We start from the raw sequence: 24,019 nt of genomic DNA, 5'->3' as shown, positions 1-24,019 counted from the left end.
GAATTGGCAATGCATGTGTGATCTCTGATGTGATCGTACTTTATTTGTAGTTTATATGTTTCAAGATTAGGATCAAGGCCTGGTTTCAGAGGAGGAATTGGAGTAGAAACCATCAAATAGATGTCAGCATTGGGAAGGTGTCTTCCAAGTGGTTCATCCTACCAGGAAGGTCAGCAGCTGTATTCTTCACAAGCTACAGACTCAAGTGTATCCATTTTCTGATAACCACAAATCAGAGTGATTGACTCCTCAACCTTCTGATGGAAGATGGTGGAAGAAGGTTGTTAGCCATGTGGGGTGGGAGTGCTGGGGACCCACACACCTTGTCACAACTGTTGTGCTTAGATCCCTGGCACTCAGGAAGGCTCAGGGATGGACTTGCTTGGAGCAGGTGTGGAGAAACTGTGGTATGTGGGAGAGGCACAGGCTTGTCTACACACCTGCTCTCCTTCTGCATTTCAAACCTACCTCAGTCCCAGGCAACATCAGCCCAAAAAGGCTCAATAAGTAATGGCAGACTCAGTGAACATAGGCCTGTGCTTGTCTCACGTGCCACAGAATAAACCAAGCTGTTGCTGGAGAGTGTGAGAGCTGCTGGGTTATACTTTTGCAGCTGTGCTTCATTACTCATGGCTTACAGTCTAAAATATCAGGAAACGTGCAAGTCATGCTTACTTGACAGCAAATCCATTTTGTAAACTGGTCATGGACTCATTGTCACATGTCCATTCTCTAGCACTTCCAGGAAAAAGAGATTGGCCAGTGTCAGAGTGTCTGGGTTATGTGACACAGTGTTTCAGGAAAAAAATACTGCAGTTTTTAAAATAGCTACAAAACTACTACAGAAGAAAAAACAAACCATGTCTGAAGTGATCACAGATATATACAGTTTAAAGGCTAAATCTGATCTGGAAACAAATTCCACTAAATGAAAGTTAAACAAAGAATAATGTTTAAAAAATACTGAAAGCAATTGTATGTTATTTAAGGGGGGAAAAAGGCTAGCTTATAAAGTTTTTTTAGCACAGTGAAGAATATTTAATTTCTTATCTGATGTTACTTAAAAGGTTAGCCACTGTGAAAACTTGAGAGTGTGGAACCATCAGAACACCTAAGTGGGTTTGGTTTTTTTTCTGAAAAAACCTTTACAGATTTTTATTTGTTATGCTGCTGAAAGTAGCCAAGTGTTATGCTCCAGTTTCCAAGAATCAGAAAAGAAAATGTGCAGTAACTTCTGACCAGTTACAAGCAAATATCTCTGTGGCAGGTAGGCAGGCCTTGTGACAGTGATGCTTGCTGGCAGTAGCAGCATTAATTCAGCACTGCAACACTGAGTGTCCCAGCAGGAGCTCAGAACATGTGGAAAGGTCAGAGATCAGAGCTTACTAAGTAAGATTGGCAAGAGAGATGTTTGCACTCCAAAGATGCTGAGGTTAAGCTGGGTGAGCACACCTGTGTATGGTGCACAAGGCATTTTGGTGCCTTTGGCATGCAGTGGAAGGGTTTGGTAATGTCCAGGGTGAGACACCTAGCCTAAGGCAGACCTCTAGCTTAGGGCAGATGAGCTTCTTGATGCAGAGGCTGTGGTTTTTGGGTGGCTCTAAAGAGGGATTTGCTCTGGTGTCCACAGTGTAGATATCTCACAGTGATACTAATTTCTATATGCACACCCTTTAATTTGTTCCTGTAGCCTTTTAATAGGATATTGCACATAATCGTGGTATAAATGCACCTCTGGCTGGTATTGTGCTGTCTTGAATGTTCACCATTGAAGCAAATTTTTTGTGTTTGTTTCTGTTCAGGGGATGCCTAAATATAAAACTTACGGTCTGTGCTAGGTAAGAGGAAAATACAGTCGTTTTTTTTATGGGTGTTTGGTGTAACTTATGAAGAAAATACTGTATTGAAAACATCTCATGGTGGAGTTGCCTAGACCGCCAGCTGAGGTGAAATGCTAGTCCATGCACAAAACCTTCTTGTGTTTGTTTTTATCTTCCTCCTAGTGACTCCTAAGATTTCCTGCAGAAATAGCTTGAATTCTAGGATGTGAATGATTTCAAAACTAATTCATTTTAATTTCTTTTTTTTCAATTGGGAAATTAGTTTGTGCAAATACAGTTTGAAATGTTTTTTCATTACTTGTTTGATGTTTATGGCTAGTTCTCCTTAAATGGTTGCCTAAAATACAGGTTATTTTTTACATTTCTTTCCTAGTTACTTGAATACCAGGTGGTGAATTTTCCTTTAAAGAACCTATGGTTAAATTTTCAGTCATTTGTGTTGTAATTAATGAAAATACTAGGTTTTCATGGGTGTTTTTACAAATCTTTGGCACTTGTTCAAGTACTGAAGTAAACAGATCTGGCTGATCTTTCTCAGAAAAAATATCCACAAAGTGGTTTTAAAGTCATGTAGCTATTGATCTTCCCTCTCTACACAGAAAAATAGCAGTTAATTTCAAAGAAAACAGTTACCCAGGGGTTTCTGCCACATTTAGAAAGTTACAGGCATTGGAGATTTCTGTCAGTGAGAGGAGATACAGTCGTGTGTAAGAACAAACTCTACCAACAGGGCACTTGCAGCATCGGATTTTGTGGATTTCATGAGTCTGTTTTGCTCTTTTGATTACATGCAGAGCCATAATACCACCCTTATTTGTAGTTTGCTCTGCCAGGGTGCCAGGTGTGACACTGAACACTTTCTGAATGTGCACTTTGAAATCAGTAATGAGGGTCAACACCTCTCAGTCAGGGTGTGTGCTTCTCATAGGCTTTGTTCATCAAAGCATCTTTTCCTGCAGGAAGATGTTTTGTGGCCACAAAAGATCCCCTGCTCTCCTACAACTGCTGTGTGAGGGGAAACTCCAGGCATTCTGCTGAGCTGCCAGCTTGGTGCAGCTGGAGAGGGGATTTGTTGGCTATGACCCTTTGTAAGCAAACGGGTATTTCCCGTGTGTCTCCAGTGAACTGGACAGGGGAATAAGTGTAAGGGATTATAATGCTTCATTTCAGATGTCTGAGTGCGAATGCCTACGGAAAGTAATGCTTTCCAATAGAAGGGGGGATTTTTCCATCACCTGCCCATGCCAAGTGAAACTTATGAGGTGCATTCCATCTAATAATTTTTTTTTGTCTCCAGGGAGCAAATAAACAACAGTCATGTCAATGGGTAGGATCCTAATTACTCTTCTGTAAGCAGTAATGAGAAGAAGCTGGGTTCAGAATGAGTGCCTTTCCAGTAAAATGGTCAGAAAAGAAGTTTATGTATATGTAACTACTGAGGATAAACAAGGCAGTGTGCAGCTATTTCACAGTTAGCATGTACTCTGAAAAATCTAAATTTGTACACTGTCAGTATGAGAAAGAAAACTGAAACAGAAATGGGGACTGACTGAGGAAACTGAGAAAGAACTGTAAAAGATTATTTATCCCACTGCTCTTTCTCATGCTGGTATTAATCCATAGGGAAATCCTTCAATTTGGTGGATCTCCACTGGAGATTAGCTACCCAGGTTGCAGATTATATGGTATAGATTTCTGATGAAAACATTGCTGTAAGAAAAAACAAATAAAGGAACAAACCAAACAAAAAAACCCCAAACCTGAACCTTTACAAGGGTTTTTTTCCTTTAAGTTATGTTTTTCTGAAGGGAGACAGGCTAGGTAATTTTTTCCTTACTCTAATATATTTGATTCTTTAAAGAATTTATGGATTTCAGTTTGCTTTTATTTGAATTCAGAATTGACAATAAGAATATAACTTGGTGCTGTGACATACTGGATTTAGACCTTATCTTTATGAAATAAGATATAAAATATTTCCTACCTGCAAAGCCTGTCTTCTTGATTTGTAAACTGGAGCACTTTCTGTGGTATCCTTCTGTGCTGGCTTGAATGAGGAAAGCCACACTTTCTTTTCCTTTTTTCTCTGTATATGTAGAGAGGAAAATACATACAGCTGCATGTGAAGTTAAGCCTGAAAGCAGGGGTTAAGCCTCAAAGTGTCTGTAACAGGCACAGCAGTTTACAGGACCTTAGGAGCTCTCACAAAAGTTGGTGGGAGCTATTCCATTGACTGCTTTGTTAGCTGCATCTGACTCTTGTTTAATAAATGGGAAATGTTAAAACATTCTTACTCAGAAATGTAGATTCAGCCACTCTCCACTTCAACTTGCACTTCTGTGCAGAAAGGCTTAAAATGCCAGTTACAGAATTTAAATTAAAGAAAAGGTACATTTAAACAAAATTAAACAAAAAAAAAGTATTTTATGACTCTGAAGTAATTTTTAAATTTCATTCTCACAAAACCTATTTATTGAACAATAGCATGTTACATCTTTTCAGAGTTTCCATAAAGCAGAAAACAATATGATGATATTTCTAAGGTCCAAGGTAAGCATCTCTCAATACAAGTCCAAACTGGATTTGTGAATCTGGATAGCATGACACTGAAAAAATGCTAAAATAAAAAAATAATTTAGATGTAAATGTGCAGCTGAAAAATTTCCTTTATAAAATGCTACCTAAACTTGAATGGGTAACTATGTTTCTGTCTTTGAGTCTGAATCTCCTGTTAAAATTGTTGTATGTAAATTTTTATAAGGGTTTTTTTTATATAGATCAGCTACTGGCTAGAGAATCATTGTATTCATATTTATGAAAACTCATACAATCTAAATAAATTGTGAATACAAATATAAAAGATATAAACCACAAATTCCTTGACTGTATTTTGAAATTGCTAACTAGAGATAGAAATGTTCGTATCAACTGGAATTAAAGTATGGAGGGAAGAAAACCTAACAATATAATTTCTTTTCATCTTTTTACAGCTGTTTTCGAAAGGTAGATTTGTATAGAGAGAAATTGATGTATAACTTTTTTTAGAAGTATTTTAAGCCTAGCAACATGTAAGAAAAGCCATGTCAATGACCTGAATTTTGGGAGTCTGTAATGGAAATGGTGTACTATGGGAATAAGTTTGTTTGCTACTGATCTGCTGAAAGCTACAAAGAGCTGATGGCAAGGAGGAACATGGGGCTTCTTGCATGAGGGAAGGGCAGCCAGGAAGCAGCTTTGGAGAGCATCTCTTTCATCTAACTTTCAGTTCACTCTGTCCCTAGGGTAGCTGAACAAATAGTGTCCTTTACCTTCTGCAGAGCTGCCAGTGGCGCTGTGGAGTGATAGTTCTAATTAAACTATTAGTTTGGGCTTTTGGATTAGATAAGTTAGATGATGTGGCTATTCCATCTAAATATATGACTTGATTATAGAAATCTTTAAGTATAAAACTCATTACTAATTTTGTGTGTATGAAGCATATAAAATGAGACAGCAGGCTTGGTTGGGTTGAAAATTGACTTTCTTTGCCAGTGTTTGCTTTGAAGAGGAAAGGCATTTTGGCTCAACTGTTGTTGTAATGATGCAGAACTCTCCTGGCAACTTTTACAAATGATTGTACACCAGCTAACAGAGAGGTCTCAGAATACAAACATACACAGCGAAGTGTGGTCAAGTTGAGGGCATTTTCAGTGCCTTCTCTCTGGACAGGTTGCATGATCTATGCCACAATCTATACTCCTGGGGACATTGAGAAGACAAGGAGAAGCGGAGCTTGCAGCTTCCTCCCTCACCTTGCCAGCAAGACAGCAAGGGACTCATTCCTCAGCCTTTCTGCCATCTCACAAGTGATGGCACAGTGGTATCCATAGGTTTCATGAAACAATTACCCTCTTAGTCATTTCCTCCATAGAGTCCCTTGAAAAGTGGGAATTTGTAATACTATAAAATGCTACTGCTCTTTGCAGCTGTCAGCTGTAGTAGATCAAGTTATCAGTTTTCCACTGCGAGTCTTTAGTCCTGCTGCCAACGGCGACCTTATATATGGCTATAAATCTTTCTGGAGTGTAATAAAGGTGTACTGCATTTCACTGTAATGGGGAATGTCTTCCACAAAGACAGGCAGCATTAGGAATTTTGTGTGTAATAGCCAGTGCTTCCCAATATCCATGTCAAAACAGAGGATGTAGGACTGTGGGCTGCACAAGTCATTGAGACATATTGCAGTTTTCTATCCCAGAGTACTCTGATTTTATCATGGCAGTGCTGCTCTAGTTCAAGAGTTTGTGGTATTCATTTTATAAACCTTATTCTGAGGTTCTTGCAGCTTTTCTGGTCTGCATGTTAGAAGTCATTCTGGAGAAAAAAAATCCCTGAACTCATTCCTATTGCTTTATTTACTTATTTTTCTTTTCAATGTTAGAAATAGTTCAATCAAAATGTAAGTCTGACCTGAAAAATTCGACCTCTTTTGCAAGTACTGGAGTCACAGCAATTTTATAAGGCATTTGGAGACTCAAAATTCAATAGGCAGCTAATTTGTCTCACCAAAGAATCTTTTCCCATCTAAGTAAATTAGAAATGTAAGTTGGTTGTTTCTCTAACTCTAGGAACTGAAATAGCTTTAAAAAAAAAAAAGCTTCTAATTTATTTGGAAACTTCTGAAAATTAACCATAAAGCTTGATTTTTTTTTGTGTGAAAGTCAATTTTTAGTACTGAACTGAATAGATAATGCAACAGAGTTGTGTCAGAGATTTTATTTCAGAACTGTTCTGTTATTTCTGAATTTGAATGAACTAAAACTAAATATAGTTAAAATACCAATGAGCTTTGTCTCACTCATTTATGAATTAAACATAGAGCTGTCACTATTTGTGAGCCTAAACAATCCAAAATAGTATTTATTGTTTTGTAGAATTCTTAAAATGTTTAATAAAAGTACTCACTGGCTCTGATTTTCATGGTTGGATGACAGCATCCCGTTATTAAATCCCATTCCACCGTTGTTGCATTCCAGCTACACACATTTATAGTCTTTTGGTCAAATTAAGTTCTGTGGTAAGCAAGTACAATTCCAGTGGAGAATTCCAGGTGCCATTCTTATGCAAAATTTCACTTTTTATCTGGTGTGTCTCACCCTGCATTGAGCCTGTGTGGCACAAAGATGTTAAGTGGGGAGGGGAACAGAGACATTTCGAGAGTAAAAGAGGAGCAGACTCGATAATAGCCTTCAGCTTGCTTTTTGTTGTTGCTCTTTTTAGCTGACTCTTATGACAAGATGTTGCATATTAAGAATTTGCTCCTATCATCTAGTTTTTTAGCTCAAAATGTATTCTGTGTGTACACATACATGTGAATACACAACTTGTCCTACAGCTCACAGAGGTAAAAATAGACCAAGTTGGATACTTTGTTGTTGTTGATTTTTCTTGGAAGTGCACTACCTTTTTGCAGTTTTGTTTATATCAGTGTGATGATATATTCCAAAAATCTATCCTATATGACTGTAGAGCATACAAAAATAAGCCACATCATATAATACATAGAAAATTATGCCCACAACCACAAAGACCCAACTTCCTTTCTAATCCACTTCCCACCATTCCTTTCCCCTAGAAACAGAGGTATAATGCTTTCCTTCTCTGTCCCTGAAGATGAAATTAGGACTCTTTCATTTTCTGCTTTCAACCTTTTCTGTATCTAGGTAAATGGAAAGAAAGAAAGAAGAATAAAGGCAGAATGATATCAGGACAGAAATTCAGGGCATGGTTCTGAGTGTTAACCTTGGAGCCACCTGGGTTAAAGGTTTCAGGTGTCCTATGTGACATACACATGCCACAGGCTGCAAAGCAGGAGGTGGAGGGAGAGGCTGCATGGCTCTGTGCAGGGGGAAAGGGGAGTGATTCGGGTCACAGCAATGGATGAGGCAGGCTGTCACCTCAATACCTGATACAAAAAAGTCTGTGATTGTTCCTGTCCCTTATGGGGTTTCTAAACTCTAAGGGAAAATTTGGTTTCTATGAAGGCGGTCTTTAAAAATTATGTCCTGTGAATGCTTGCAGCAACTATCCCCTGGCAAGTTGTTTCAGAAAGATTCTTATGAATTCTTTCAAATGGTTTCTTGGAATGCTTAATGCCTAAATCCATGACCTGCTTCTTCCTAAGAGTTGCAGTTTTTTCTTCATTTCCAGACACAAGATACCTACCATTTGCATCAGTTTTCAAAAATTTAAGTTCTGAAGAAAGTTGAGTCTCAGTTGGGCCTATGAATCCATCTGTTGCATCCTGTACTTCCCAGTACCTTAAGAGTTTTCTTCAACTGAGGAAAGTATTCAAAATATCAGTTCAGTAGGCCTTTTTAGGGTAGTTTTTTAGTGCAAATCATCAAAGCCATTGCAATTGTTTCTTTTCCAGTGTTTAATATTTGTCTGCTGCACCCACCACCCAGCTCTAAAACCCTTTCCCTGTAGCATTTGTGTTTCAGACTGGATGAATAAAATTTTAAGGAATTTCATCACTGTCCTATCAGGATTTTTAACTCAAATTTGTCACATAATCTTTTGTGCAACTTATATTTAAATGCAGTTCAATCTTCATTTTCTGCGTCTTCTAGCAAAGGAATATTCTGTTGTATAAAACATGCAAGCTTTTAATGATACCCATTGGAAACCAGAGTTCATAGATTCTAAATGCTGGTCTTTTTCTTGGAATTCAATAGATCAAATGCCAGCTGCTTGGAAAGCATTTCTGAGCAGTAACATGTATGCTCTGGTTCAATTTTCTTTGCTCTGCTTTATTCACTAAAGTGGATGTCTCTCAGATATTTGTTACATTTTCTGTTTATTTTAGTAGGAGTTTTATAAAGTTAATTCAGAGGAAGTCCATCAAGTGAAAAAGGTGAGAAAGGTGACTGAATTTGAGCTGTTCCTCAATCTCTGTAATGATTCATCTTGCACACTGCAAAGCTGTAGTAGATGCACAGCCTAGCATGGGTACCACATCTGTGTTAGATGGTGTTCACAAAAGGTGGTTCAGGGCCAGCAAGGTGCTGTCAAGACATCAAAGAATGTGTAGCCCAAACATGCCTCCAGAGGCCAGTTTGCTTTTCATAGTCTGGCTCATTGGAAAACATCAGATTTCTTCTGCTTTGCGCTACCTTTGTGGAGTACAGAGATTACAGCTTTATGTGCATAAGGCCCATGGAAATGTGTGTCTGCTTCTTGCTGCCTTCTGTTTCTATTGTTAATAACACAAGCAAGGAGCAAAGCTGTTTGCTAAGGTTTCCCTGTTGAATACTGTGACCCTTAATTTGGATGTCCACTACTTAAGTAGATTATCTTAACTGAAACATACTTTGTTTGCTCTAAATATTTTGTAAACTGAAAACCCTCATAGTTTGCAAATAAAACTGGTCTCTCTGAAGGACAGTGCAATTTTAATTATATGCAGGCTTGATTCTCATTCCACTGAGGGACCAGACTGGCCATTCTATTTGGAGCCAGGCAAATTGGCTTCTTAAGAACACAACCACGTTCACTTCAGCACTGAAAAGAGTCTCTTGTGGGCAGAATGATTCAGGTACCCTTGCTGAAGTTTATTGTACTGTTTGGCAAAACTTGTCTACTTCTATTCATATCTGAAGTCCGAGTAGAACTTATGGTGAGGAATGCCAAAATATATCACACAGCAATAAAAGAAAAAAATCAGAAAATAAATAGATATTTTTCTTTTTATTTTTCAGAATATTGCAACACTTTCACACTACTGCTGAGGATTACACCATCATTTTCACATCTGGATGCACAGCTGCACTGAAACTGATAGCAGAATCATTCCCTTGGATACCTGAAGGCACAAAGCAGCCCAGCAGTCGATTTTGTTACCTAACTGACAGCCACACATCTGTGGTTGGTATGAGGGGCATAACTGCTTCAATGAATGTCTTGTCGGTTCCAATAAAACCAAAGGACATTTTGGTAGCAAAAAGCAGGTTACCAGCTGAAGAACAAAACTGCACAACACCTCATCTATTCTCTTACCCAGCTCAGAGCAATTTCTCTGGTACCAAATATCCCCTTTCATGGATACAGGACATAAAATCTGGAAGACTCTGCCCCATCAAAATACCAGGGAAGTGGTTTGTTCTACTAGATGCAGCCTCGTACGTGAGCACTTCTCCATTAGACCTGGGAGTTCACCAAGCTGACTTTGTCCCTATCTCATTCTATAAAATCTTTGGATTCCCAACTGGTTTAGGAGCATTATTGGTAAACAACAGGATTGCTCCCCTCTTGAGGAAAACCTATTTCGGAGGTGGAACTGCAGCTGCCTATCTCGCAGGAGAGGATTTTTATTTCCCCAGGAAATCCATAGCAGAAAGGTAAGACTTTGTCTAACAAAACAAATTTTTTGCTTTTGATTTTTTGCTTTTGATTTTTTGCTGATATTATTTGCAGTATCATTTGCATTAGACAAATGTCTCAGGCTTGGCATATGCACTGGGCTATGATGCATGTTCGTTTTATGCAGTTGCATAGGTATCTCACATCTGACTCAGTTTGTCTTATTCTTTTTTCTTAGCTAAAGAACATCATCTTAAATATCTACCTTCCTTTCCTGATCTAGTTTGCCAAAACTGCTAAAAATATAAGGTTTCATTCTGTGACATTTTAGGCTTCATTCAGTGACATAAAGGTCAATCCATGCATTTTTTAATTTGTGTTTAAGGTACCTCAGTAGAAACTTGATTGTTTTTGAAACTCCTCACCCAAAGCAGCCAGAGCAAGGTTGATCACACAGCGTAACTACCCTCAGTGAAATTGCAAAGTTAGTTCTATGTATTTCACTGGAAATGTGCAGTGCTTTACCTTCAAGACAAGCTTTATCAGAATAACAAATTCTGTAAAATACATTACCTACAATGAATGCTTGCAGTGCTCTTATTCCTTGGCTGAGGTTCTGAAATAGCTCTGAAGCTCTCCTACAGAAAATAGAGAACACCTAAAGGAGGTCAAACATTCACACATAAGAAAATGCAGGGCAATAAGGTAAGCTTCACCTTAAGTTCCTGAACACGCTGAAGTAAGATAAGCTTCACCAGTTCCTGAACACACTGAAGGGCCACTCTTAGTGGTGCTTGGTCTCTCTGCCCCTCTCCTTCATGTCAGCAACAACTTGCAGTTAAGGGTCTTTCTTCCTGTCTCACATCTGCACAAAGGAAGTGCTAGAGATCAGCATTTCATCACAGGATCATAGAACAGTTTGTGTTGGAAAGGACCTTAAAGATTGTCTAGTTCCATGCCCCCTGCTGTGGGCCCAGACACCTTCCACTAGACCAGATTACTCAGAGGCCCCTCCATCCTGGCCTTGAACACTTGCAGGGATGAGGCATTGAGGAACTTCTCTGGGCAACCTTTTCCACTGCCTCACTACTCTTACAGTAAAAAAATTCTTCCTCATATCTGATCTAAACCTTCCCTCTTTCCATTTGAATTTCCCTTTGTCCTGTCAGTATACACCCTTGTAAAAAGTCTCTCTCCAGTTCTCTTGTAGGCCTCCTTCAGGTAAGGGAGTCTACTGTGTGGTCTTCCCTGAACCTTCTCTTTTCCATGCTGAACAGCCCCAGCTCTCTCAGCCTGTCCTTGTAAGAGAGGTACTCCAGTCCTCTGAGCATTTTCATGACCCTCTTCTGGACTCACTCAAACAGATCCATTTTCTTCCTATGTTGGGTGCCTCAGAGCTGGATGCAGCATTCCGGTGGGGTCTCATGAGAGCAGAGCAGAGGCGCAGTATCCCCTTCTCGACCTGCTGGCCACACTGCTCTGGATGAATCCCAGGACATGGTTGGCTTTCTGGGCTGCCAGCACACTCATTGCTGGTTCATGTTGAACTTCTCATCAATCAACACATCCAAGTCCATCTCCCCAGGGCTGATATCAGTTCATTCTCCACCCAGCCTGTATTTGTGTTTGGGACTGCCCTGAACCGTCTGCAGGACCTTTTACATGACATTGTTGAGATTTATGATATTCACACAGGTCCACCTCTCAAGCCTGCAAAGGGCCCTCTGGCATCCCTTCCCTCCAGTGTGTCAGCTGCACCACACAGCTTGGTGTCATTGGCAAACTTGCTGAGGCTGCACTCAATTCCACTGCCTACATCACTGACAAAGATGGGGAACAGTGCCAGTCCCCATATCAACCCCTGAGGAATACCTCTTTTCATTGATTTCCACTTGGACATCGAGCTATTGGTGGCAACTCTTTGCATGTCATCACCCATCCACTCATCCACTGGGGGCTCCATCTGTCAAACCCATGCCTGTTCAGTTTAGGAGCAAGAGTGTCGTGCAAGACAGTGTCAAGTGCTTTCCAGAAGTCCAGGTAGATGATGTCACTGCTCATCCCTTATCCACCAAAGCTGTAGCACCATCGTAATAGGCCACCCAAAAATGTTGGACATGGTTTGCCCTTGGTGAAACCATGTTGGCTGGCAGAAATCACCTTCTTATTTAACTTGGGCCTTAGCATAATTGCCAGTGTGATTGCTCCATGTTCTGGCTGGGCACCAAGGTGAGACTAACCAACATGTAGCTCCCCAGGTATTCCTTTCCTCCCTTTTTAAAAGTGGGGGTTCCAGTCACTGGGAACTTCACCTGGCCTCCATGACTTCTCAAATACAATGGAAAGTGGCTTAGCCACTTCATCCACCAGTTCCTTCAGGACCCACAGATGCATCTCATCAGATGCCATGAACTTGGTCACCTTCAGATTCCTTGGATGGTCTCAAATCTGTTATTTTCCTACAGTTTTCCACATTTCTCCAGTTCTTGCATTTTCATTCTGTAACTTGGGCAGTGTGGCTGGAGCACTTGCCAGTCAAGACAGAGGCAAAAAAGTCGTTGAAAAGCCTTCTCCATATCCTGGGTAACCAGGTGTCCTGATCCCTTCTGGAGAGAGCCCACATTCTTCCTTTTACTACTAATGCACAGTTTTTCTTGTTTCCTTTGATGTCCCTGTCAAAATTTAATTCTCTCAGGGCTCTACCTTTCCTAGCCTGATGTCTAGCATCTCAGACAACCCCTGTGTATTCCTTCCGGGTTACCTGTTTTTGCTTCCACCTCCTGCAGTCTTCCTTTCTGTGTTTTTGTTTGTTCAGAGGTTCCTTGTTATCCATGCAGGTCTCCTGGCATTTTTGCCTGATTTCCTCTTTATTAAGATGCATCATTCCTAAGCTTGGAATAGATGACCCTTGAATCTTAACCAGCTCTCTTGCCTCACTCTTCCTGCCAGGGCTTTATCCCACAGTATTCTAACAAATATGATATATATATATATATTGATAAATAGATACATATAAAATTATAGCCCTTGGGAAAGGCTAGAGGTGAAAAGAGGAAGTGGTAAAAAAAGCCCTTCTTTCCTTTCAATTGTTTGTGGATGTGTATTCAGAAGCACAGTGCCCTGCATCTCCCATGATGTGAATATCTGACCTTCCACTGTGTGCAAAATGATGCCTCATGTATTGCACCTCTTCTGATGAATGCTGCTGGGGGACTCTGGTTCTGGACTGGTAAATGCAGAGGCTGGCCGCATTCACCTGGCTCTTGCTAGCTGAGACCATGCATTATTTCTGAATTGGATGTTGGTACAGTGAATGTCCAGTTAATCTTTTAATATAGAAATAAAAAGAGCAGGGAAACATTGCCATTCAGACCTCTCTTTCTGACTTTTCAAACCAAAAAGGCTTTGAAGCACAACTCTCACTGAAATTCAGGATAACAGGGCATAGAAATCATGGGATCCCAGGGTGCTCCTGCATCATCTGCGAGCCAAGGATAAAACTCCCTTTAATTTCACCTGGGCAGGCTCTAGTTTCCAAGCAGCTTTTCTAGAGGTAATTGATACATGACTCCTGAGACTGCATAGCAGATGAAAACATCTGAAATGTGTTTTAGATCTCAGTTGTGCTTTTATACTTTCTTTAATTAGGAAGGGAAAGGTGTGTGGGCACCTGGTGGGGTACTCTATTTCTGTATCTTTTTCAAGAGTTTTCAAAAGTCGACTAATTATAAATCTTTCATGTATCTGTGGCTCCCACTGTTTCAAGGGCTTTTTTACTGAGTTCAGAAGAAGGGCCTGCTTTACCCGTCTTCTACTTCAGAGTTAGAAACAAAGGAAATTGGCTTCTATGTCTGGGTACACAATGTGTAATCTTTGGTATGAGGGATTAAAACTAAAATAATCAAAACTGACAGCTGGATACTAGCTCCCATTAAACACCAAAGCGTCATGCAGACAGTCTAAGTCATTGTTCATAGGTCAATATTTATACTTGACATCATCTGATCCTTTGGTTGTTATTTGAAAAGCCAATATTTAAAAGTTCATGTTTAGGGCATTACTGCTGCAGTCCATAACTGTGAAGACTTAAAGTTCTGCCTGGGGAAGCTTGATGTTTTCAAATGTAGCTCAGGAATGAGGACAACTTTCTTGAAGAGTAAAAACAACGTGTTGCATTGTTCTCAATCAATGTGATTCAAGCTATATCACCTTTTTCTTTTTTTTTTTTTCTTTTTTTTTTTTTTTTTTCTCTTAGCTGCTATGGGATTTGCTTTGTTGTGTTTTCCCAATAATGAAATACAGGCAGAGCAGTTAGGAACAGAACTATTAAACTTCAAATGAAATGCCAGGTCACCATAGCCAGAGTTAATATGATTACCTTATCTGTGGGCCACATTTCCATTTCTTTGCTAGTGGCTGAAACACTTGGGTCATTATTTGTCACATGAAGAGCAGCTCTAGGTTCCTGCCATATTGCAGTAAGGAACCTCTGTCCTTGTAGGCATCCAAATCCAACTGGCAAAAGCCCTGAGCAACCTGCTCCACCTGGACATGCTTTATGATGGAGGTTGGATTTGAGATTCCCAAGGGTCCTTTCCAGCCTGTGTGCTTCTGTGATTGATTTTGTGCACCTCTCCCAAGCTCCATCTGCATTGTCTCTTCAGAGGTGTCTTTGCAGTTCCAAAAGGGTTTTATTTTTAATTTTCTTCTTTTTTAAAAATGTTCTTTACAATGTGTGATTAGTACTTGGCTTGAATAAAATAAAACATGTCATTTCATGTGGTAATTCATAAGAAAACTTGAACTCTAGCAAATGTCATTGGAAAAGGGGATTTGAATATATGTGTCTGAGTGCCACTAGCAGAAGGTATTCCCCATTCACACATAATCCAAGAGCGGTGTACTAAGAAAATAGCTTTTTTGAAGTCAAGGTGAAACATAAGTGGAAACATGTAAGAGGATACGGTTTATCCATCTTTCCATCCCAGGACTGTCAAAATGGTTGCCATTTTTCTTAATAGATACAGCTTTTGCTAGTGTTCCTTGTACTTTTTGTTTTTCCTGCTATATAAATTAATGTACCACAGTCTCTTTTACATTTCTTTAATACCCTTAAATCACTTCCACGTTTATCCATTTCATGTCAGTAGCCAATCTTCCTATCTCAACTTTTAAAATCATGTTTATTGTATTTTCATCCTTGTATCAAACAGCTTGACAAATTACTATTATCATTCACAAATCTAGCCTCATTTCCCTTTTTTTTTTTCTGCATAGCATGAGATAATAAAATAATATGATTATGGATAGCAAGAATTCAGCAATAAAATATTCATCATCTGCCCTATTTTTCTTTTGTATCTGGGAATGCTATTCAGAATCTGATCATCCTGGAATTTATGAGTAAGGGAAAAGGAGCTATTGTGTTATCTCTAAATTGGGTATCTGCATCTGAGTCTAACAGTGTGAAATATCTAGAGCATTAGGTGTTGTATGTTGTTCATTTCCAAATTCATTTTCAAAACTTTGGAAATCCAGATGACACGACTTTGTCCCTGACAAGTTTTAGTGACTCTCGCCTCTGCTGTTTGAATAATTTAACAATCCCAAAGCAGCACCCACACTTTTGTAGTCTATTATGCATTGCACTTAGCCACAGCATGTTTCTTTATTCTTGATGCTGTGGCTAGAGATCTCTGGGACAACTCTGTGCATGCTTATGTAGTGTATACTGACATGGTTTGGGTCCTCAGTTGCATTCTGGGTTTGTGTGTGCTGAGGAGAAGGGAAGGAAGCAAGGAATGGAAAATAGAGGCAAAAAGCTGGGGATGAAAACTAGGGTCCCAAGAGCTGGAGCTAAGACAAAATCCTGAGGCTGGTTGGTGGGTATGCAGCAGCTTAAGAATCCTTTGGCAAATAAAGCTGATCTGCCTGAAGCAATCTCTTTAGCATGATCGTTTCTGTCAGCCTAGAAAGAAAGAATATACTGACAGGTGCTGGCTTATTCCACCGAAGCTCTTCATAGTGCTGAGAAATCACCCAGGGCCTGGACTGTGCTGAGAAGAGCACAGTCTTTGTGTGCAAGCTCACCTTGTAGTCTGGCACATGCTCATTGGCTCCCCACATGAGGACTCTGGCCATCTGCCCATGATTACTTTAATGTGGTAAGAGGACTAAGTGCACCCTGTCAGAAACACATTTTGTTTAAGCATTTTGCTATGCGGCTTCTGCATTTTTGTGATGTGTAGAGATTTCCAACCAGGGCCACTTATGGGAGAATTTTCTGAACAAGCACCCTTTCAAATAGCAGTGATGGATTTCAGATTAGATACTTCGGAAGTGACAGGATCTTCATCTAATTTCTAATGGGTTGTTTGCACCATGAGAATGGCTTCTGCACTTGGCAGACATGTTGCAGCTCCTGACAGGGACTTGTAAGCCTAAACAGAGATCAAGACAGTGGACAACTCTTTTCCTTCCTCTCAGCTCCCAGCGCCACCCTGTCCTGCAGAGATGAGAGGTCAGAGGTCATTGAGAAGAATTACATAGCGCTCTCACTCAGCTGCTCCCTGTGTCTGAAAGGCAAAGTCCTTTCATTTAACTGATAGAAATGAATTCTGACAACTTCTATAACCGGTTTTCAAGACAAGAGCTGTGGAAAAATAAAAGGATAACTGTAAGAAGGTTCAACTAACCAGTTACTCTTTCCCTTCTCTGCTGAAGTGTTAAGTATCTGCTGGCAAGCTTCATGCAGTCTGTTTTGTTACCTCTCAGGACATCCAAAGTGGCAGCTGACATTTGCTGTGTTTTTCTGCCAGCCATCACTGCAGCCAGCCAAATTCTTCAGTATTTGATGCAAAGGGAAGTTTTGCTCATTTTTTTTTTACTCCAAGTCCCACCATTAAGAAGGCATTCGTGTATCATTTTGCAGTCTAATCCTCTGGGTGTTTTTTTTTTTTCAATACTGAAGTTGTTTCATTCCCCAGCATAGTCAGAATAAACTGAAAATTCTACATCAACGACCCAAATGCTATCCTGAGGGGATCACTTTTGATCTTGATTCACCATGGGATCCACTTTAAATATGCTGAATCTGGGATAAACTGAAAGCAGTGCACCTGATAAATGCTTGTAGAGCACAACCAGTCACTTGAAAACATGTTTTTTGACTTGGGTTAGTGGAAAATCACCCAAACAGAAGCAATAATATAGGTAAAACTTTGAAGAGGCAATAGAGTTGGCAGACATGGCTTCTGTTATACAGCCAGCCCCACCTCTGTTCATTTGCACGCTCCTGGAGTGTCCAAATACCAGGGTGCAATCTACAGTATGGAAACAAATACAGAAGGAGGTGTTTTCCTCAGGCAGGGGAAGTTGTGGATCTTGCATGCTTTTTAGAAATGTTCAGCATAATGAAATCAATAAAACCCAGAAATACAAAGAATTTTTTAACTGTACTATACATTCTCTTACTTGGAAGTAGGCTGATCTAACTAGCCATGTTCCATCTTTTGTTTTGCAAGTGCCATTGAAAGCCAGTAGAAATCATGGGCCCAGTGTAGCCACATGCCTACTACAGAGGGGCACATGTAAATCACAGCAAGCACCAATCTGGGGAAACTTCATCCCACTGTATGAATAGAAACCAAATTACTCATTTATGAAATAAACCTTATAAACTGCTAGAGAGATACAGCACATTCATTTTTTAAAAAGAAAAATGTGGTGCTCATTGTAAAATGCATTTTTCTTAAAATACAAAGTGTTTTGGGATGATAGCAAGGAAGAACGGAATTGTGGTCTCTATCAGAATTTGATTTTGTCTTTGATCAAATACAGTGAAAATTTTGCTTGAACCAGGATGTATCTTTGAAGTCATTGTGGCTAACAAGGTGTCATAACATAGTTTTACCCTATGGAGTTCTTCTGCTCCAATTTAGAATCAAACCTTTTCTCTAATACTTCTTTAAAGGCTTTGTGAATTTCTAGCACCAGCTATTGTGACTTTACAGAACTGGTTTTCTGCTCATAAATTTATGGCACATTTTTAATTATTCTTTGTAGATTTTACATTTGAGATTAATTAGCCTGTTTGATATATAAGTATTTATAATGATAACTTGTTTGGCACAAAAAAATCACATTTTTTTCTTTGTCATTTGTACCGTTTACTTAAAATGTCGTGATACTGGATGTAAAAGGGTGAGACTGGCTTTTTGACCCAGACAGTATTTACAATATACAAGTTGTATTTAATTAATGTTAAGGGATTGATTTACTTCAAAGTGAAGGAATTAAAGCTTTTTCTCTCTCTCTTTACCTCAGGCAGTTCTTAGTAACAGGAATTGCTGTAAATACTCCACGGTATAGTATATAATTAGTATAATGCTCTTTATTTGACTCCTGAAGTCTCAGAGACAAAAGCATGAGCTAAGGCAGACATATGGAAGAGCTGTAACTGCTATCAGGGGGTCAATTTAGATATTTAACATTATTTTAACCTAGTTTTTATGTGCCCTGAATCCTCTGGCATCTGTGTGTGTGCACTTAAATACTTTCTAAGGCGATGCTGAAATTGTTCTGAATTGGCTGCTGAAACTTTTTTGGCTTCTTTGGAGTGAGTTAGGTCTCATTTTACATGGTGCAGCCTGAGATGTACAGAAAGCACCAGGTCTGGGCAGCAGCATGTGCCTGCCCACAGGTCTGCTCCTGCACAGAGCATGTCCCTGGACCTCTTCAGAACCTCCCAAACAGGAAGGAATCCTTCTCACATCTTCCCTCCTATCCCACGAAAGCCTTAGTTTTTTTCTCTTAGTTTTTGAGGAGAACAGGGAAGGAAGGATGGTTTCTGTGTGTGTGTGTGTGCATGTTTCCATCTTCCTTCCTACGGAAGAAGGCCATCAGGGCAGGAAATTACTATGACAAGGTGTTTGTATTTTCAATTTTGCAACTTTATAAAATATGAGATAATGTGGGCAGGAGAAAGGTGTGAGCTAATAGAAATAAGAACAAGCAGAATGGGCATGTAAAAAATGGAGGAAATGTTGAAGCAATGTGTCTGTAAGGGTGCCAGCCCCAAGCCCCAGATTTGGTGATGTGAGGTTGCTGCTGCGAGGGTGGCAGCTCTGCATGGGGAGAGGCAAATCTGCCCTGGGAGCTGACCCATCCACATGAGGGGCTCTTTCAGCCAGAATGGGGAGGGCTTGGGATGTTAGGAGCAGATGGGGAAATCCAAGAAATGCAGCTCAATGTCTGTGTCTCCTCATGCGTCTCTGACCCACAGATGAGCGGTGTGGGCCTGTTGGAAGCTGTCATGAGCTTTGGATGAAGGCCTTTTCCTTCAGCATGTGCCAAAGCTCCTGGCATGTCTTCTGTGTGGATGCTGCCATCATGGGCTTCCAAGAAGCCATTGTAATCTGTGGTTTCCTAGATTTTCTGTTTTGATGAGTAAATGAGTCCAAACTGCAGGATCCTGCCATGCATAGCTGCCGTGCCATCCAGTTCTTCTGCCAGCGGGGTGGACTTTGTGCTGCAGAATAGGACACGCAGGCCCACACGGGGATTCAAGACTCACACATGCATGCTCATATTTGTGAAGATGTAGTTTAATTTCCCACTCGTGGATGAGAGCTGAACGCCACATGGCACTCTCAGTGTCCAAGTAGAGCAAAGTAACCAAGACTGTGAGCCCCACACTGATCCATTTGCTAGGTCAGATGGTGAGCTGTGCCTTTGCAAGTGCAGCCCTGTGACAGACCAGGGGTGCCTCTCCAGAGACGCACACCAGGAGGAAGGTTGTCTGGCTGCACAAACCCTTCAGTTTGAACCTTCTTGGTTTCAACAGTTATGTCATTTTTCAGTTGAAAAAACTCTTAGACTTAGGAGATAGTACTGTGTTGGGTTTTAAAAAGAGTAATGCACAGCAGTGAAAATTGTGGGGAGGGGAATCTGTTCTCCAATTCAAAAAAAGCACTGAAGCTTATTTATTTCAGTCAGTCTCTGGTTCAAAAACTTCTTGAGCTTTAGCAGAGGTGCCAGCTTATACTTTAAGCCAAATAAGTTTATACTAATTGCATTGGTGTATTTCTGTATTGATCCTTTTGGAATCAAAACTTTTAAGAAATACTTATATTCTCCCTTCTCACAGAAATTCCTGTCCCCATACTACTTGTATGGATTTAGTTAATTTTTTTTTTTTTTTGTGGACAGTGGGCAGAGGAAGGCATGGTAAAGTGCCTGGCATTTAAAATCCCTGACTGAATGCCTTCCAAATTTAGTTTTTCCAAAATGGGATGGGACAAGGTAGTTTCCTTTCACATTTTGTCCTTAATGGAAATAATCATTGCATAATGAAGAAGTATGCTCCTCTAATAGAAACTGCTGCTAAGGTTATGTCAAGAAATGCCTGACCATGAATGACATCTCCTCTACTATAATGTACTAATACATTGTAATGTAGTGAATTTATGTTAATCATTCTTGCTTACTTTTATTTGCCCATTTCTTGCTTGCCCAGCAGGAAAGGACTAAAACTCAGTGGGTTTCAGCATGATGTGCATGAATCCCTTGAGATCCATGAACTCACTGTAAAGGCTCCAGCAAAGGAAACTGAGACATCTCCATGTGGCATATCATGTGGCAATTGCAGATTTGACCTTTTGAAAGAGATCTTCACCTTCACTGATTTTTTTTTCTAGTTTGATGACTTTCTTCCCCTCATAATCATGCTTCTAAAATCTTTCTTTGGAATGGTATTCATAATCTGACTTATTCTTGTCAGTATCAGTAGATGCGTCTTATCATTTAAGAAAAGGATATGTTTTTCTAGTCTAAACAGCATCACAATGCAAGAGAGCAAGCTGAAATGCCATAAAGATTTGTCTGTTCATACCAAAAATCTACAGAACTATCTTAATTTTAGTACTCAGAGTATGTGGCTTCTTATTTGATACCCATATTGTTTTATATTTTATTGTTTTATAATTTATTGTTACCCATATTGTTTTATATTTATAGCTAAGCTACAGGGAGCCACTTTTCTAAAAAAGCTTAGTGTTCACTACCTTCCTAGTGGTAAAAAAGAGTAGTTTACATGTTTAGATGACACCACTCAACCTAATATTTGAAGATTACAAGTACAAGCACAGGTTTGGTCTAGGTTCTTTTTTTTTCATCTTCTTACTAGTCAAATATATGCAAGAGTGCATCTGGCTGTTGTGCTCCTGGGAACCCGCGAACGAAACATCTACAGGCTTCTCAAACAGATTTAATTGAGAAGAAAAAGGAAAATATTGATGCTCTTGAGAAAAAGGGGTTTTACAGTCTTCCTTAACTTTCACATATAAGCAACGGTTTCCAAAAATGGAAATACACAGATTTGATTAAACACTTGGCTGTCACATTAGTGTCTGTTCATGTTCAATTAAAAAATTCAGAGGGATTCTCTAGCATTATAATAATCTAATTTTTAATATCTATGCATTTATATTATCAAGTAACATCTGCTATGGCTTAATAACTGTGTCAAATGATTGTAACAGCTTTATTTTTAGAGAATTTAATGATAAAAAGTTTTAGAGTTACAGCAGGGAAAGTATTTTTGCTGAAAGGATTGTATCTCCTATTTCATACTTTATGGCGGACATTTTACCATTATGTTTTCAGTTGTACTCTGAAGTGGCCCTTTCTTTTTTTCTTTTTAATTGTTGCTGATGCCAACAGTCTTTAAGTTCAGCAATATAGATTGGATGGATTTTCTCCATAACATTCACTTCTATAAAGTGGTTAGTATGAATCTAACTCTTCTCATTTTGGCTTTATATTAGAAGTGTCTTGAGTGATCTTAAGTTAGCTACACCAATATATGTCCAGTTTAAGTGGGAAAAATGGTGTGATGATTTTGTCACTGACAGATCTGGCAATGTCTGTCCTCTTAAGAAAATCAATAAATTGATGCCAAGTAACAGGAACCCAATTAACTCTTCCTAGAAAATAAAGTGTACTTTTTGAGTTTTCTGCTGTCAGTATATGAATGAAGGCAAGTGCTTTGAAGTTTCCATCCGTATTAAAAAAGGGTGCTGTTCATGTCATACCATATTTAGGTCTTGGGTTTTCTGTATATACATTTTTCTGTGTTTTATCATAGCAGGTTAGTTTAGAAGGACAGTTTCAAAATAAATAGCCATTGTTAGCCCTAGATTTTTTGACTTTGTCTTGAGAAAGATAAATTATAAACCTTGCATGAGCTTTTATCCAGTTAAGTAAAGCATGTGTATACATACAAGAAATCAAGAATCACAGAATATGCTGAGTTGAAAGAGACTCACAAGAATGATCAAGTCCGTCTCCTGGCCCTGTGACGTATTCTTGAGAGAATTGTTCAAATGCTTTTTGAACTCTCTCAGCCCTGGTGCTGTGACCACTTCCCTGGGGAGACTGTTCCAGTGCCCAGCCACCCTCTGGGTGGAGAACTTTTTAGTAATATCCAACCTAAACCTTCCCAGACACAACTTCAGGCCATTGCCTCGGGTTCTGTCACTGGTCACCTCAGGGAAGAGATCAGTGTCTGCCCCTCGTCTTCCTCTGATAAGGAATTTGTAACCGTGATGAGGTCTCTCCTCAGTCTCCCTCAAGTGACCTCAAGCCAAATGACCTCAGCCGCTCCTCATTCGGCTTCCTCTCAAGGCCCTTCACCATCTTCGTTGCCCTCTTTTGGATGGTCTCAAAAGCTTAATATCTTTTTAATATTTTTTGCCCAAAACTGCACGCAGAATTCAGTGTGAGGCTGTCCCAGTGCAGAGCAGAGCAGGACAATCCCCTCCCTTGCCTGGCTGGTGATGCTGTGCCTGATGCCCTCCAGGACATACTTGGCCCTCAGCTGCCAGTTCACTGCTGACTCATGGTCAATTTGCCATTGATCAGGACCCCCAGGTGCCTTTCCATGGCACTGCTTCCCAGCATCTCCTTCCCCAGTCTGTCTGTACATCCACAGTTGTCCCATGTCCAGTGTAGAATCTAGCACTTTCCTGGATTTTTAAACTTCATACAGTTGGTGATTGCCCAGTCCTCTGAGTGTCTGAGATCTCTCTGCAGGGCCTTCCTGCCTTCATGGGAGTCAACAGCTCCTTCCAATTTTGTGCCATCTCTCAACTTGCTTAGTATCCCTTCCAGTCCTTCATCCAAGTAACTTATAAAGATATTGAAGGGAACAGGGCCTAAAACAGAGCCCTGCACAACCCATCCTTCACTGCCAAATACCTGTGTGTAGACACCAAGTTATCTCTAATCATTTTAATGATAAAGATTTGTAACATTTTTCTAGTATAATTCAAATCCCCTCTGTGTGGCAAAAATCTTTCAAAATATGGTTTTACAGATCAGATGCTATGGTATGGCTCTTTGCTAGGACAGTACATGTAGCCCCAGAAAGTTTGTGCCCTGTTGAGCTAAAAGCCCAGGAAGAGCCTTTGCTGGCATTCAAAAACATGACACAGTAAGTGTGAATAGCATAAGCTGTCTGGGAGGAGTGACAGAACTGCTGTGTGCAGTCCTGTTGACCCAATTCAACAAGAGACCTCTGGTTACATTTCTTATGCCAAATTTAGTCAATTTCAATCAAGTAAATAGATTTTTTAAAAGTACTTGGATCTCAGCAATTCTCTATCTAGACATTTCTAGATGATTTCCCTAGGCAGATTACTGCAGAATTGTTGATGAACAGAAATATCACCTCTCTAACTCTTCATAGGAATTGCAGTCCTGGCATTTAATGTGATGTTTAAATTAGGACAAAAATAAGCAGGACCATGCGCCTGATTTTTCTGAAGAATTTGTCATTT

At 39.8% G+C, this 24,019-nt stretch overlaps 1 protein-coding gene across 3 annotated transcripts in view; it reads left to right on the top strand.

The window, feature by feature from the left end:
• Nucleotides 1-24,019, top strand: part of MOCOS (molybdenum cofactor sulfurase) — a 210,396-nt gene that overhangs the window by 74,344 nt on the left and 112,033 nt on the right. For all 3 annotated transcript variants that reach the window (XM_074546568.1, XM_014264245.3, XM_026791008.2), the window contains exon 4: nt 9,581-10,219. In XM_074546568.1, the coding sequence (XP_074402669.1) occupies nt 9,581-10,219 (639 nt within the window). The remainder of the gene's footprint in view (nt 1-9,580; nt 10,220-24,019) is intronic.

This window comes from Zonotrichia albicollis, chromosome 1 (genome assembly GCF_047830755.1).
Source record: "Zonotrichia albicollis isolate bZonAlb1 chromosome 1, bZonAlb1.hap1, whole genome shotgun sequence".
NCBI lineage: Eukaryota > Metazoa > Chordata > Aves > Passeriformes > Passerellidae > Zonotrichia > Zonotrichia albicollis.
Note: the sequence above shows the minus strand (reverse complement) of the source record. Positions and strands in the feature narration are given on the sequence as shown.